This window comes from Dipodomys merriami, unplaced genomic scaffold, assembly GCF_024711535.1.
Source record: "Dipodomys merriami isolate MVZ:Mamm:240054 unplaced genomic scaffold, mDipMer1.0.p SCAF_17, whole genome shotgun sequence".
Taxonomy (NCBI): Eukaryota; Metazoa; Chordata; class Mammalia; order Rodentia; family Heteromyidae; genus Dipodomys; species Dipodomys merriami.
In genome coordinates, this window is record NW_027203048.1 from 18,351,510 (window position 1) to 18,366,839 (window position 15,330).

At 36.0% G+C, this 15,330-nt stretch overlaps 1 protein-coding gene across 3 annotated transcripts in view; it reads right to left on the reverse strand.

Moving 5' to 3' along the window:
- Positions 1-4,642: 4,642 nt before the first annotated feature.
- Positions 4,643-15,330, reverse strand: part of Atl2 (atlastin GTPase 2) — a 45,170-nt gene continuing 34,482 nt past the window's right edge. Inside the window, exons 8-14 of one of the 3 annotated variants that reach the window (XM_070025404.1) lie at positions 13,895-14,033; positions 12,783-12,910; positions 11,156-11,212; positions 9,368-9,439; positions 8,278-8,709; positions 6,431-6,445; positions 4,643-6,335 (exon numbers count right to left, since the gene is read on the reverse strand). In XM_070025404.1, coding sequence (XP_069881505.1) covers positions 6,228-6,335; positions 6,431-6,445; positions 8,278-8,709; positions 9,368-9,439; positions 11,156-11,212; positions 12,783-12,910; positions 13,895-14,033 — 951 coding nt within the window. In that variant the 3' untranslated portion in view covers positions 4,643-6,227. The remainder of the gene's footprint in view (positions 6,336-6,430; positions 6,446-8,277; positions 8,710-9,367; positions 9,440-11,155; positions 11,213-12,782; positions 12,911-13,894; positions 14,034-15,330) is intronic. The other 2 variants (XM_070025405.1, XM_070025406.1) reach the window with 2 other exon arrangements.

Below are 15,330 nucleotides of genomic sequence, written 5' to 3' on the forward strand. Positions count from 1 at the left end.
AAACTACCAAAAAAACCTTAAGTGGAGCTATAGCTCAAGTATTAAACATTAGCCTTGAGCAAAAGCAGCTCAAAGACAAAGAAGCTCAGAGACAGTACCCAAACCCTGAGTTCAAAACCTGGAATCAGCAAGACAGATAGATAGATAGATAGATAGATAGATAGATAGATAGATAGATAGATAGATAGATAGATAGATATAGATAGATAGCTATAGATAGATACATATATATGTATATATGTACTCTCAAAATTTACCATGTATACAAATATTTAATATACAAAAGACTAAAAAATGCTTAAAGTATACCTTAATGAAAAATACTAATATTTGCTTTCTTCTGGGACAAAATAGTCATGACCATCACCCTCCAAAACTCATTATGTTTCTCTTTAGAAAGGAGTGTATACTGTTAAAAATAGGTATATAACTTAGTAGCTACAATTTTAAGAGAATCAACCCTATACAAAAGACTTAAGGGAACATATTCCAGAATTTTTACACATTCTTATATCCTCTTAAGATCTCAGGAAGGTATTATTCTGTTTGTAAAGCCAAAGACACTGAGGTTAAACTTTCACAGTACTGGTTGTTTTAATGCACTCCACCTTTTCCTAGAACTGAAGTTTAAGTATTCTTCCAGCTCTAAATTAGACAACTTTTAAGTAGTCTTCATGTTTTGAAATTAGGATGTCTAGATTATGCCTTTTTTTTGGTCGTGGGGGCTGAACTCTGGGCCTGGGCACTGTCCCTCAGCCCTTCAGCTCAAGGCTAGCGCCCTGCCACTTGAGCCACAGCGTTACTTCCAGATTTTTCTGCTTATGTGATGCTGAGGAATCAAACCGAGGGCCTCATACATGTGAGCAAGCACTCTACCACTGAGACAACGTCCCAGCCCTCTATGCCATTTGCCATCAGTGGCTAGACTTGTTACCTTTAGACTGACTCTGGGTTAATAATTACCATATAAACTTGTCAGGGTTTTTTTTTTTTACAATTTTTTTTTTTTTTTTTTTTTGGTCATGGGGCCTGAACACTGGGTTTGGAAACTGTCCCTCAGCTCTACAGCTCAAGGCTAACACTCTACCGCTTGAGCCACTGCACCACTTCTGGCTTTTTCTGCTTATGTGGTGCTAAGGAATTGAACCCAGGGCCTCATTCATACAAAGCAAGCACTCTACCACTGAGCCACATTCCCAGCCCCATTTTTTACAATTCTTAAAAGTGCTGGGAATGTAGCAGTGGGAGAGTGCCTGCCTAGCATGCACAGGGCACTGAGTTTAATCCCCAACACCACACCCATAATAAATGACAGAAAAAAAGAAAAAACTTGTGAATAAGCTTCAAGAAGTAATTGGCAGTCAGCAAATCAAGTAGATGCAGGCTTACCACAAGCAAAACTGGCACACAATTTTCTCTTCTTGTACCTGATTACTAAAAGCACTTTTCACATTTTACTTGATTCTCTCACCAATCCTGTGGTCAGAGGAAAAGTCATAAAAAGCAAACTGTCAATGATCCAAAGTCTGTTTTTCCCTCCTCAAACTCCAACCACCAATCAGGTGTGGCAGGTGTGGCAGGTATGGTGGTATGCATTTGTAGTCCTAGCTACTTATGAGGCTGAGGTAGGAGGATCACTGTGTTACCACCCTGAGCAACACAGTGGCACTCCACCTTAAAAATTTAAGAAACTCATCTTCCATTGAAAGAATAATTTGATTATTACTTAATTACCTAGGAAAGCATTCATGTTGTATGCAAAGTATAGGACAATTCTTTCATGCAAAATCAAAACTAAGAGCATATTTTTGCATACATAGATTATGTCTACAAGGACAGAAAAAGTTTCAATTAAGCACATACTGAACTAAATATTTACCTCTGAAGCACACAATCAAATGACAAGGCTTTTGACTTCTTGATTAAATGTTTTGGTTGTTTTGGGTTTTTTTTTTCTGAGACAGGGTCTTACTACACAGCCCAGGCATGCTCAGCTTCAGCCTTTATAATACTGGGACTACAAGCATGTGCCATGATGCCCCACTGACTCCTATTTTTTGAAGTGGTAATATTAGGGGTAATTTTTGCTTTGCTTCAGTGTTCTTTTTAATGTTTTTCAGAATGCCAATGTCTGCAGCTTGATGTACAGATGGTCTGTCTGCAGCTTCGTATTCATGCAAGCTTCCAGAACTGTGTACTTGAGCCCTACATTTGCAGCCTGAGATATCTAGACTTTTTTCTTAATGTTTCATACAACCCATGCTGGCCTCAAACTTAAGATCACAGGTATAAACCATTTTTTTATGTCCAGCTGAGATTCTTATTTTGATTTCCTCTTGTATAAGACTGTCTTTAGTATGAAAAGTAGAAATAAGTATGTAGAATTATTTGAGCTAGAGACTGCAGTACTTCCATTCCCTAAGCTTTCTTGTATCTTTAGGTACTTTTGACCTGGTCCACTGGGATCACTGGCTGTAAAGAGAAACTACGGAAACAAACTATGCAACTATGAACTCTTGCGACTAAGAAAACTGAACCAGAAAACCCGTTTAAAATTTGTCCAAGGCAAGGGAGGAAGGAGGGAAAAGAGGAAGGGAGAGTGATACAAAAGGATGAGACCGATTTTAACATATTGGAAACGTGTAAATTCAACAATGAAATTCCCACCTTAGCAATTTGAGCTAACAGTAACAAATGCAAAGGGCAAATAAGCAAACGAATAACATCCAAATTCATAAATCTAAAAGCACATACAAGTTGTACTTCGGTGCAGTAATGGTGAGCACTCCTCAGGCGTACACTCCAGAAAAATGCTAAGCTGAAAGAGAAGTTCCTAAGACTCAGTAGAATAAATACAGAAGCTGACAACTCTGTGCTTTGAGATGCATAATTTGGTTTTGTGTGACCAGCAGCCAACAACTAAAAAATTCTCCAGTGTCAAGTTTTCTCTATGGCAGGACCTCTAGATAGAAACCAGGCAAGACAGTCATTTGATTTGTAAACTCTGGGCAAAAAAGATGGCTGCCAGAGCATAGCTGACAGCTCTCCAATATGATTTCATCACCCCCAACAACTGAACAAGAATGAATGTATCTGTCCAGATACTTAGGTGTGCACACTAATTCTGGTCCAGTTAGCTGAGAGATTCAGGCCAGGAGTTTTCAGGCTGAAGGCTAAACATGTACAACACACATGCAAACTATACACTAATAATGCTTATTATCTAGCTAAAGGGCTAAAACAACTACTTCTTGAAGTCTCTACACAGCTCAATTCTTTAAGTAAAACAAAACTCAACACAGAGTTTGAAAACACAGCCTTCAAAGGTGAAACATTGACACTGAGTATGTGGCCCAAGTGGCAGATCACCTACTTAGCAAGCACAAGTTCAACTCTATTACAGAAAAAAAAATGAAATTTTGTTAATTTTACAACTAGAGTATTTTCACTGAAGCCAACAATGAGTAGCAATCTACCTTAGTGAGCAATGAAAAATATTTTGTATACTCAACAGCAGGATCACATAATAATTGCCCCTTGCACTGAAAAGTACATTATTTGTGTCTTAATTATTAAGTAGGAGCATTTTCACTGCAAAAATCTTGTTTAAAAAAAAAAACTTTGTAAGAGATTTTAAAATATACCACAGAAAATATATTAACATCAAAGTTGTTTCTTCAGTCAAGTTCTGTCTTTAATCCCTTTTACTGCTTCTTGTTTAACAATGTTTCAAATTTATCTAAAACTAACATGCTTTCTTGGGAAAAACACTAATTTAACCAGAAATGCTAAGGACCCAACAGACTATTATTTCATAATTTCTTAAAAGGTAAGCTGTGAAAGTCTTTAATTTCAGAACAATTACTATTATACAACAAACTTTTTATTTTATTCACTCATTAAAAACAGTCCACAGCATTCATAAAACAGGGTGGTAGAAGAAATAAAGAGACATTTCAAGTGGATTCTTTTAGGTATAAGAACAAATGATTAGGCAGCAATTTAATACAGATGGAAACAAATACAATCCATATAAAAACAGGATTCAAATGGGGTGAGAAAGAAGAAATATCAACCAAAACACATTTAGACTTTTCATGCATGTAACTCAACATCTGAATTTTCACTTAAAATCAAACTAGGTGCTTTAATAGGTGTTTGCAAAGAATACTATAAATCTATTAAAGAAATGTTAGCTTCACATTTAACACATACAACAGGAAGGAAATAGAATGGGGAAAAGAGAGCTTAAGGGAGAGCAGGGGAAGGAGAAAAGAGAAGGAAAGAGACAATTGGAGGGCGAAGGGGAGAAGGTGGGAGGGAAGGAAAGAGAGAAGGGGGGAGGAGAGGGAGAGACAGAAAGAGAAAGAGAGAGAGAAGGAGGGAGGGAGGGAGGGAGGGAGAATGAATTAATGAGAATTAACAAACCCCAAGCTGCACCAGGCTTCTCACAAGACGACACAGAAAAATAAGCTTAGTTTTACAAGTTTAGTTTTGAGATACAATACCTTAGAGCTCTCAACTTGAGTGTTTCCTGCTCATGCTCTTTTCAGTATAAACAAATATGGTTTATGTAGTGGAGTACATATTTGAAGAATTCCTTAAAAAAGAATCACAAGTTTCATTTTATATATACAACAAATTTTTAATTATATACTGAAAATAAATTACAGGAAATAACTTTAAAATGCAACAGAGGACAAGTCACAATAAACATTCCCATTGAATTCCCTTGGGGGTGGGGGGTGTGAGATTGCAGTGCTCAAAGAAGATAAATATCACAAATATATCAAAACTTTAAATTGTCTATGCATTCACACACTGACATGAGCCACAAACATTCCTTTCACAGGGACTGTACTTATTAGCCTACCACAGAACCAGATTTTGCCATAAACTACAAAACTTTTAATACAAAATTGTATTTATATATTTATAATTCATATACATGCCCTATCTGTGATTTTAGAAAATAAAAGCTACACGCTGTACAGTACAGACACTCTTAACTCATAGCTGTAGGCAACATTTTTGGATGGAATCTTTTCCCCCAATAAAATTAATGGCATATTTTATGTACATGAAGGCTAAACTGCAAAAAGACAGTTCAGTTTCCCAGATATGCATTTTTTAGGGCTGGTTTACAAATTTAAAAAGGCAAGACAAATGTACACCTCAAAATTACTTTCTTAGCTACAAGAGTTGTCATGTAATTTTCGTGACGTTTCTGGTACATGCATTTATGTAATACTGGTATTGAAGGCAGTAAAGCAATATATACTTTTAATGTAGTGGCTCAATAAAGGCTTCATTGTCATTCCAATCTGATTCTTGATACAATGATTCATAGATTCTCTAAAAATTAAAATTTCAATGGGTCATTATGTTAGAGACTCTAAATAGATTTCTTAAAATAGTTCCCTGAAATATCCTTTTACATAAGACAAATTTCACTAACATTAGATTGACTAAAAAGAAAAAGAATTCAACATGGCACAATGTGCATGATAAACTAATGCTCCTTATCCAATTTCCAGGTGTAAGGAGCCATTAAAAGAATGCTCAAAACCAACAAACAATTTTCACACTCTGTGGCAGCCATCTGTGAAGCCAGTTATACTAAACTACTTCTACAGTTGATTGTAAACTTTGGTTTATTTTTATTTGAGTTCTCATTGTACAGCAAGCATGAAAAAGGGAGAGTGGAGTCCATGAGGAGATGAACTGTCAGTCTGTCTTTAATCGGGCATGATGAGACACTTGGTCAGTCAGGCCTGCCTTGATAGAGTTTGTTACAGACTGCCTTATGTTTTCCTCCATCAAATTATCACCCAGGGGCTTCAATACCTGTGGTATGAGAAATGTGCAAAACAAACAAAAACATGAGGTAAAAAAAGAGTTACATATAAAAATAGATATAAAAATTCAATTCAAAGCAATGATAAAAATAACCAGGAATGTGAGAAATAAAAAGATGCTTCTCCCAAAAAAAAAGTTACAATGCTACAAATAATGTAGATAGACATTTTATAATGCAACAAAATTACTTTCCTCTCATTCAAACCATTCAAATCCTATGAGATGGATGTGCAATTCCATACCCTATATGCAGCATCAAATCTGGTATGTATACAGCATTTAGGCAGACCGGCCCAGACGGTCCTGCTTATTGTCCTACATGTATAAGTGTGAACACTTCAGATAGAGAAAAAAGTTAAAAATACTGTCTAATTTTTCTTCTTGTTATTGTTGGATGACAGTCTCTGACGCTGTGCTGATGAAAGAGCACGATGAGCCATTCGACGTCTAGTAACTTCAAACAGTTTGGAAAAGACCTAAAACATGGAGTGATTTGTTAGGAGAATGACTCAGAGTGCCTTCAAGCTAGAGTTTAAGACTATAAAAATTTGAGACTTTGTAGGTTTCTCACCTTCCTGGGACTCCTCTGAAGCAAAAGAAAAGAGAAACGCAAAGAAATTTAGACAAAGTTTGATGACACAGCACATATCTTCCCTGGGTAATGATCACCTTACCCTCACTGTGCTGTACGAAAATAATTTTACACACCTGAAATGGTTCCATATAACTGTTTTATAAATCTTAAACTCAATGCTGAACAGATGAGTTTTAGAAGAAAACACTACAATTACTGAAGTTCTTATTGAAGAAAAGTCAGTAATCATTCAAAATTTCAAAGTAGATCATGTTTTTTTAAAAAAGGTAAAGTGGTGACAGAGTTTAATCTATCTTCTACTGAAGATAGCAAAAGATTGTGAAATAGTGATGTTTATAAAAGATAAAAATTTAAATTTAATGAATATCCAAATACAAATTTCCAAATTAGAATCTTAATAAATAACAGCACATCTCCAAAGAGGAAAAAAAAGAAAATCCAAATTAACATAGTGGGTAACTTTACAATGTCTTAATGTAAGCATTATTACAAGAAAGGTCAGCATCCTATCAAGTTTCTTTAAAACATGTTCTATCTCTTCAGCCTTTGAATTTTAAGCAGAAGCAAACATGAACCCAAGTATCCTAAATACTTCACTTCAATACCTCACTGGCCCAGAAATAGGATCTGAAAATGTCTATAATATTACATTGTTCATCAGTAATTACTTCAGCATTCATTATGGTTCTTGAGATGATGTTCAGTTACTTTCATTATGATGGTTTTAATAATATTCATACCTGTATACTAGCAATTCTAACACAGAGGTGGCAAATATATAAATTGACTTTAGTTTATACTTTCAGGACAAGAGTTTACAGCCTGACTACTTAAGGTAAAGAAGTATGATTGAGGGGCTGGGAAGGTGGCTCAGTGGTAGAGTGCTTGCCTTGCATGAGGCCCTGGGTTCTATTCCTCAGCACCACATAAAGAAAAAAGAAAAAAGCTGGAAGTGGCACTGTGACCCAAGTGGTAGGGCGCTAGCCTTGAGCTGAAGAGCTGAGGGACAGTGCCCAGGCCCAGAGTTCAGGCCCATGACCGAACCCCCCCCCCACCAAAAAAAAAAAAATTATGATTGAAGTTGGTTTCTTTGCTCATGGTGTTTTATTTTGTTTATTAGTATTTCCAAGGCACAGATGTCAAAATTTCTTTAGAAAGAAATCTATGTGGGAGCCACCTTGAAGCATATCAGCAACTTACTACTACCTTCATAAGAAGGCAATCTGCCAATATTGTTAACAACTTACACAAACTGTGCTTCTAAACTTCTTTTCTTTACCTTTAAAACTGCTATGGAAGCTGGGCACTGGTGGCTCATGCCAGTTATCATAGCTACTCAGGCGGCTGAGATCTGAGGATTGCAGTTCAAAGCCAGCCTAGGCAAGAAAGTCTGTGAGACTTTCATCTCCAATTAACCACCAGAAAACCACTGTGGCTCAAAGTGATAGAGCACTAGCTTTGAGCTGAAGAGCTCAAGGACAGTACCCAGGCCCAGAGTCCAAGCCCCATGAACAACCAATAAAAACCCAAAAAACAAACAAAAAAAAAACCTGCTTATGGATATTTTCTTTTCTCAAATAAACAAACAAAAAAAAAAATCAGAGACGTTGGCCCTGCCCCTACTGTCTGATATAGCCAGGCCTATAAATAATTACAAATTTAAAGAAAAATAAATCTTCAGTTAATATTCTACATCCAAACAAAGCATTGTTTGGTCATTTTTTACATAAAGGAAAAAAGTACGTGTGCAAACACTGGAGAGGTTAGTAGGTAAGAGGGGAAAATAAGATTAGTCACTGAAAAACCAAAACAGAGATACCAACCTGTTCCCATAGTGTTTCAGCAATCTGATCAATCATTGTTCCAATTTCTCTGAACTCCCCAGAGTATTTAACATATGCCCAAGTACAAAGGGATGTCAGTGCTAACCCCATGACAAGGTTACATAAGACGGCTATAGAGTTTAGGCCAATGAAGCCAGTCAGTCCTGAGATTATGTACATAGCAAACATGACTGCAAACAGCGTGGCAGGAGTACGAGCAGCATAGAAGATATTTTTGCCATCGTTGTGCTTTATAAAATTTGCATAGGTTTCTTCAATTTCAGCTTCAAGCTGGTCCTGATAACGACGGCAGAACTCATCTCCACCCATTTTTTTCACAGAACGAAACTGTTTAAGGGCCACTTCCTTGAAATCAAGATGTTTTCGCTCCAGATCTGAAGGTGCAATGTAAGGCTTGTCCCCACCGCATACCTATAAGGGCAGAATTGTAGGAGGAGATTATTACATGCTAGAAGTAACATTTAAAAGAAGCTCCCTGCTCATAGATATTAATCTCTGAAAATCAAATCACTTACATGGTTTAGTTTTAAAGTTATTTATAATACTTCACAAAACATTAAAACCTGCTATTTCTTCCATGTCTGACTCAATAGACTAAGACTATTATGACTAAGACAACTAAAACTGGAAACAAAAAATAAAATACACTACCATCAACGTAACTTCATTTGGCCCCACCAACACACCATAATAGTACAAAATAAATGCTATGAAGAGAATGCAGAAGTAATAGTACTACAGAGATCAATACTTCACTAGTTTAACAAGCTTAATGCAGACACTGCTATTGCCTAATATTTTGTTTCCATCACAGATTACGAATAACAGCACTCTGAATTACAAGTCAGAAAACACTTTAGTTGAATTTATGTAGTCACTTGTCACCTGAATTCTGCATTCAAACCACACCAATTATTTTCTTATAGTTTATTTCTAGCAGAGACCATAAAGGGGAATTATATAATGATACAGTATGACAATATATAAAGACCACAAATTAGCTCAATTACTTTAAACATAAAAATCTCCTATCTTTCTCTAGTATCAAGTTTAAATTTTAGTTACAAACCTGTTCCATATTTTTACAATAAATATCTCTTGCTCCTGCTACTGCAGCAAGATTATTCGCCTCAGCTGTTGCCTAAAACATAAAATTATATGTGCCATTAATGTATGCAAAAAAAGCTCTATGACTAGAAACACAGTAAACTATATATAATGAAGAATTCAGAAAATATCAACATCTAGTTCCTTTCTTGTGGGAAGATATATAAAAGATATGATACAGACTTCTAATAGAACTTCCTACCCAATTGTGTATTGCTTAGGTTTATGTTTAAATGGACTTGTAGAATATACTAATTACTCAGGTAGACAGAACCCTACAATGTGTCAGGTCTCTATGTGTAAGGAATCAAGAATTCCTAGTTCACAGTTGTTAATATCATAAGATCAAATACAGTTCTCATTTCTGTGAATCTGAGTCATTCTCAAGTACATAAAGCCAATTGTCACACTGAGTTTTATCAGAAAATACTGTTTAACCCATCATGAAACTGAGAAATTGCCCCAAATAGTCAATTTTCACAAGTAAAAATTAATTACAAAAACAGTGTCCCAAAAGAACACTATATTAAAAAAAATTATAAAGCATGAAGCTGGAGGTGTAGATTTAGCAGTAGAGCACCTATCTGGAAAGCAAGATCTCCAGTACTGGAAGTTCAAACTTCAGTATTGGGGCCAAAAAAAAAAAAAAAAAAACAGAAGCCAGGCACTGTAATCCTAGCTACTCCAGAGACTAAAATCAGGAGGATCATGGTTTGAGTCCAGCCTACTTAAAAAGTACACAAAATCCCATCTCTGTAAATTGCTAGATACAGTGGTATGTGCTATAATCCTGGCTATATATCTATATGGGAAGCTGAAACTGAGGATCATGGTTCTAGGACAACCCAGGCAAAAAAGTTCATGCAATCTCATCTCAAAAGAAAGTGTTGAGCATGGTGATTCAGACCTGTGATCCCAGCTTTGCGCAGCAGGAAGCATAAATAGGAAGATGATTGCCAGGCTGGCTCAGGAACAAAGCAAGACCTATCTCAAAAATAATTGGGGCACAAAGGGTGGCACAAAGCTCTGAGTTCAAACCCTAGTACTGCAAAAAAAAAGAAATTAAAAAGAAGTCTATATTTATTCACTACCAACAGAACAAATTGTTAATACCCAATTTTTTTTTTTAAAGCATTAGTTTACTTTTTTTTTTTTTTTTTTTGGTGCCAGTGCTGGGGCTTGAACTCATGGCATGGGCACTATCCTTAAGCAGTTTTGCTCAAGGCTAGTGCTCTACCACTTGAACCACAGCTCCACTTTCAGCTTTTTGGTAGTTAATTGGAGATAAAGTATCACAGCCTCTCCTGCCTGGACTGATTTCAAACCACTATCCTCAGCTCTTAGTCTCCTGAACAGCTAGGATTGTAGGCATGAACCACTGGTGCAGGTATAAGCCTTATGTTTTGAACAACATTTATCGTCAAAGACTCAGAGAACAGAAGCAGCTTAATTCAAAGCCCACATTAAGCCATCTTATATAATAAAAATTTCCTTATACTTTGAGCATCTAAAGAGGAAGTACCAAGGACTCTCGATTTCTAGCAGCCTGTACATACTCAAGATCTACACTCTGAAGTTACAAAATAAATCATATACAATTTTCAGAATTCATACAAAGATTGCCTTAAATAGATATAATGTATTTGTATGCAAAAAAAGTACATATCCCCTTTTTACCTATGTTTCTAATTAAAGCAAAAAATTTTGTTTGCCCACTTAAGTGTATTCACATCTCTTCTTGTCCTCATACCTGAAGCATGGACTTTGGATGTGGAAGTTCCTCACCTTGATATATTTTAATGTAAGCCTAAAAGGACAGAAGATTCATTTTAGTGGGTTATACAATTTAAAAGGAAATTCTAGGTTTTAAACATATGTGATCTGTCTATAAGGTTAATCCTATCCTCAATACTATCAAATAGATAAGTTGTAGGAAGAAAAGGATAGGTTTTAGAAGTCAACATAGGCATCTTTTGTCTCCACTTTGTGTAACTCAAGATTAATTTATAACTAAGCAAATATCATAATTCATAACTAACAATTCATAACTAAGCAAAAAAGCAAAGTGATCAAATGTCTAATCAGCAAGCAGAAATAACATTTTTAATCAACTAATTTCCTTTTCATCTATATACTATATATATATATAAAATATATATAGGTATATATATTCTATATTGTATATATTATATACTATACCTCAGCCAGGTGCTGGTGGCTCACACCTGTAATCTCAACTAATTAAGAGGCTGAGATCTAAGGATCAAGGTTCAAAGCCAGCATGGACAAGCCAAATCTGAGAGCCTTATCTCCAATTACCCACACCACCAAAATGGAAGTGTGGCTCGAGTGGTAGAGCACTAGCTTTGATCTAATCAAGAGTGTGAGGCCCTGAATTCAAGCCCCAGTAGTGGCACACACAAAAGAATACAACCCTCTACAATAATCTGTTCTAGTGAAGTAAGGAGACTGGGTCTATGCTTCCCCTAGATGACTGGCCCTTGCTTTCCCCTGATTGTTTCCCTAGATGATTTGCTTTTCTATTAGGTTTAAACCTCATCTGGTTTGCTTTGCTCATATATAACACTTTTGTTGGGTTTGATTCCACACATCTTGTGTGGTTTGGGCCTATATAAGCTTTGTGCTAACTGCATTCAGGGCTGCTGGTCTTTGAGACAAGAGTCCACCAGCAGTTCTCCAGCTCTCCAATAAAAACTCTTCATTTGGCCTTTTAAGTGGTGGCTTCTCTGTTCCTCACAAGTGAGTTTCCTTACAACACTAGCAGGTCAACTATAAAGGCTAAGTAAGAAGGTATGTGGGTCCATGAATAATTTACTTGAAATACAAAACCAGTATAGATACTTTCAGCTATTCTTATCAAGTTCTCAGAACTAAGGGAAGGCTTTTGTGAGAACTTAGCATGCTGAGTTATGTTTCTAGTTTCTATTTGCACTCACAAATGAGAGTGAATGGCTCTCCTCTCTACATCAGAGAGAGAAAGACCAAGGTGGGAAGTTCTGTAAACATATGTCACTATTGTTTTTGTCTGTACTAGTATTAGTGCTTGAACTCAGGGCCTCCCACTCTTGCTGTGCTCTGCCACTTGAGGCATGCTTCCACTTTCATCTTTTTGTTCTTTAATTGGATATTTAAGAATCTCCAGGATTTGCCCATGCTGCTTGTGACTAAGATACTCAGATCTCAGGCTTCTAAGCAGTTATGCTATAGGTGTAAGTCACTGCTCCTTGGCTACTACAATATTTTAAGTATCTCTAAATGTTGATTCATCTAATTTAAGACAGAAAATTTTGGTTTTAAAATAAAGATAAGAAACTGCATTTATATCTCAAAATCATTTTCTTTAAGAGTTTACCTACCTTAAAATATTCTACAAGATCTCTACAAGTGACTTTAGATCCACTTATCTCTTTTTCTACTAAGTTTTCAGGAGCAAGGAGCAATGGAACCAGGTTTCGAAGCTCTCTTTTAAAGTCTTCATCAATATCTGGTGGATATGAAATTGGTTGAACACATTAGTCCAAAAAATAAGAGTGAAAAACAATTACAACATTCATAAAGTTCTATTCTATGAAATAAGAGTACATCAATTATTTAAATAAAACCATTTTAAGTATACTTAAGTAAGGTATATCTCCTAGGAAAAAAATCTAATTCCCACTACTAAGTTACCCTAGTTTCCCATCCTTCCATAATTCTTCTGCCTCAAACTGTAAACTACCAAAACAACCCCCATAATAAGTATTAACTTACAAAAGACATGCATTATTTAATTTTATACAGATTTTTTTCTAGCGATCTGTAAAAGTTTTGTCAAACTCAAATCATTTGTGACCACTCAAAATAATCTTAAAATAAACACAACTTAAATCTGATTCCATCAATACAATAAATGGTAGGCTTTTTGCAGACAGCGACCAGATTGTTAAAAAGAAACATTCTTAGTCCTCACAATATTCAGAATATCAGTCCTGAGCAACAGCTCACATGATAAAATGGACTAAGTGGTACAAACTTGTAATCCCAGTTATTTGGGAGGAGGAAATAAGAAAACTGATTCAAAGTAAGACTTCATCTCAACCAATAAAGTGGGAGTGATGAGGCAAGACTATAATCTCAGCTACATAAGAAACATACATAGGAGGTTCACAGTCCAAGGCTAGAAACCCAGGCAAAAATACAAAAACCTATCCTAAAACTAAAGCAAGTGACAGAGGCCTGTTTAGCAAACCCTGAATTTAAGTACCAGAATGCCAAAATAAACAAAACAAAATGGTAAAATGGTGTAAGCAATATGCAAAACTGTAGCAAAGAAACCAATGAAAAGTTAGAGATAACACAGAGCATTATAATCCACTTTATTATCAAGGTCCTCCCACCATAAGACAGGAAGTTTAAGAAATCATATTTTTTTAAAATTTCATCCTCTAAAAAAGCAAGTTCTGAGTTTATCAAGAATGGGAATTCCCACCTTTCAATCTCCCATCAAAACTAGGATTAGTTGCAACTTTAAGACCAGGATGTGGCAAAAGGAAGCAACCCAGATTTGAGAAACAATTGTGAATGTGCTTCCTTACATTCTGTAGCTCTTCATGTTGATTTTGTTTTACCTGAAGACAGAAAGAAATAGAATAGTAAATGGAAGAAAAAAAATTAACTTTGAAAAGGGAGTTATACAGCATACTTACACACATGTACTCTCAACTCAGAAGCTACAGCAGAGAAGAGTTCATTGGCAAAACAAATTACTAAATGTCTAAGACCTGGTGCAGTGGCTCAGGCCTATAATCTCTGCTACTCAAGAACAGCTGGGCACCAGTGGCTCACACCTGTAATCCTAGCCACTCAGGAGGCTGAGATCTGAGGATCACAGTTCAAAGCCAGCCCGGGCAGAAAAGTCCATGAGACTCTTATCTTCAATAAACCACTACAAAACCAGAAGTGGCGCTATGACTCAAGCGGCAGAGTCCTCACCGTGAGCTGAAGAGCCCAGGGACAGCACTCAAGCTCAGAGTTCAAGCCTCATGACCGACAAAAAAACAAAACAAACAAACAAAAAAAAACCAGTGGATACACAAAGATCACAGTTCAAGGCCAAAAGTCAGAAAGACCCTGATCTCAATTAGTCTTGGTGGAACATTCCTATAGTCCCAATTATGCAAAGAGCTATAGGGAAGAGGATCAAAGGCTAACAATAGCCCAGAGCAAAACTTCAAGACCCTGCCTGAAAAATAACTAAACAAAAATGAGGTGAGGATGTGGTTCAAGTGACATAACACTGTCTAGACCAGCAAAGCCCGGAGTTCAAATCCCAATACACTATAAATACCAATAACTTAAACATCTATTTATTTTGTGTGTGTCAGACTAGAGCCTGAAGTCAGGGCCTGTGCTCTTACTTGACATTTTCACTAACACTGGTGATCCACCACTTGAGTTATACTCCAGGTTTCCTATTTCTGAACACTCTGGTAAAATAATAAAGGTATTTCTTTTTCTAAGCTGCCTGAGATATAAAAAAATTCAAATAATAAATATAGTATCTAATGTCTAAATAATAGATTCTGGTTATGACTTATAAACCAGTAAAGAACTTGTTTTTGAATACTTAAATGTCAAAATAAAACAAAAAGACACAAAATCTAAATACTAATTTACCGACAAATAAAAAGACTAGCCCCTGAAAAAATAAGAACTAAGTTTCAAAAAGCTTTGGTACAGTTTAGATAATCTTAGAAATTAGGAATCCAGGGCTCTCTGCAAAGTTATCAGTGTTTTCTCTGGAAAAAAAGCTTAACCTCAGAAACACTGTGAGTAATTACTAGCTTATCTAGATATAATTCACACATTCTACATTCCAAAGATTCTTCTCAAAAGCCATTCTAGCAAAACATGTGCTATTCATAA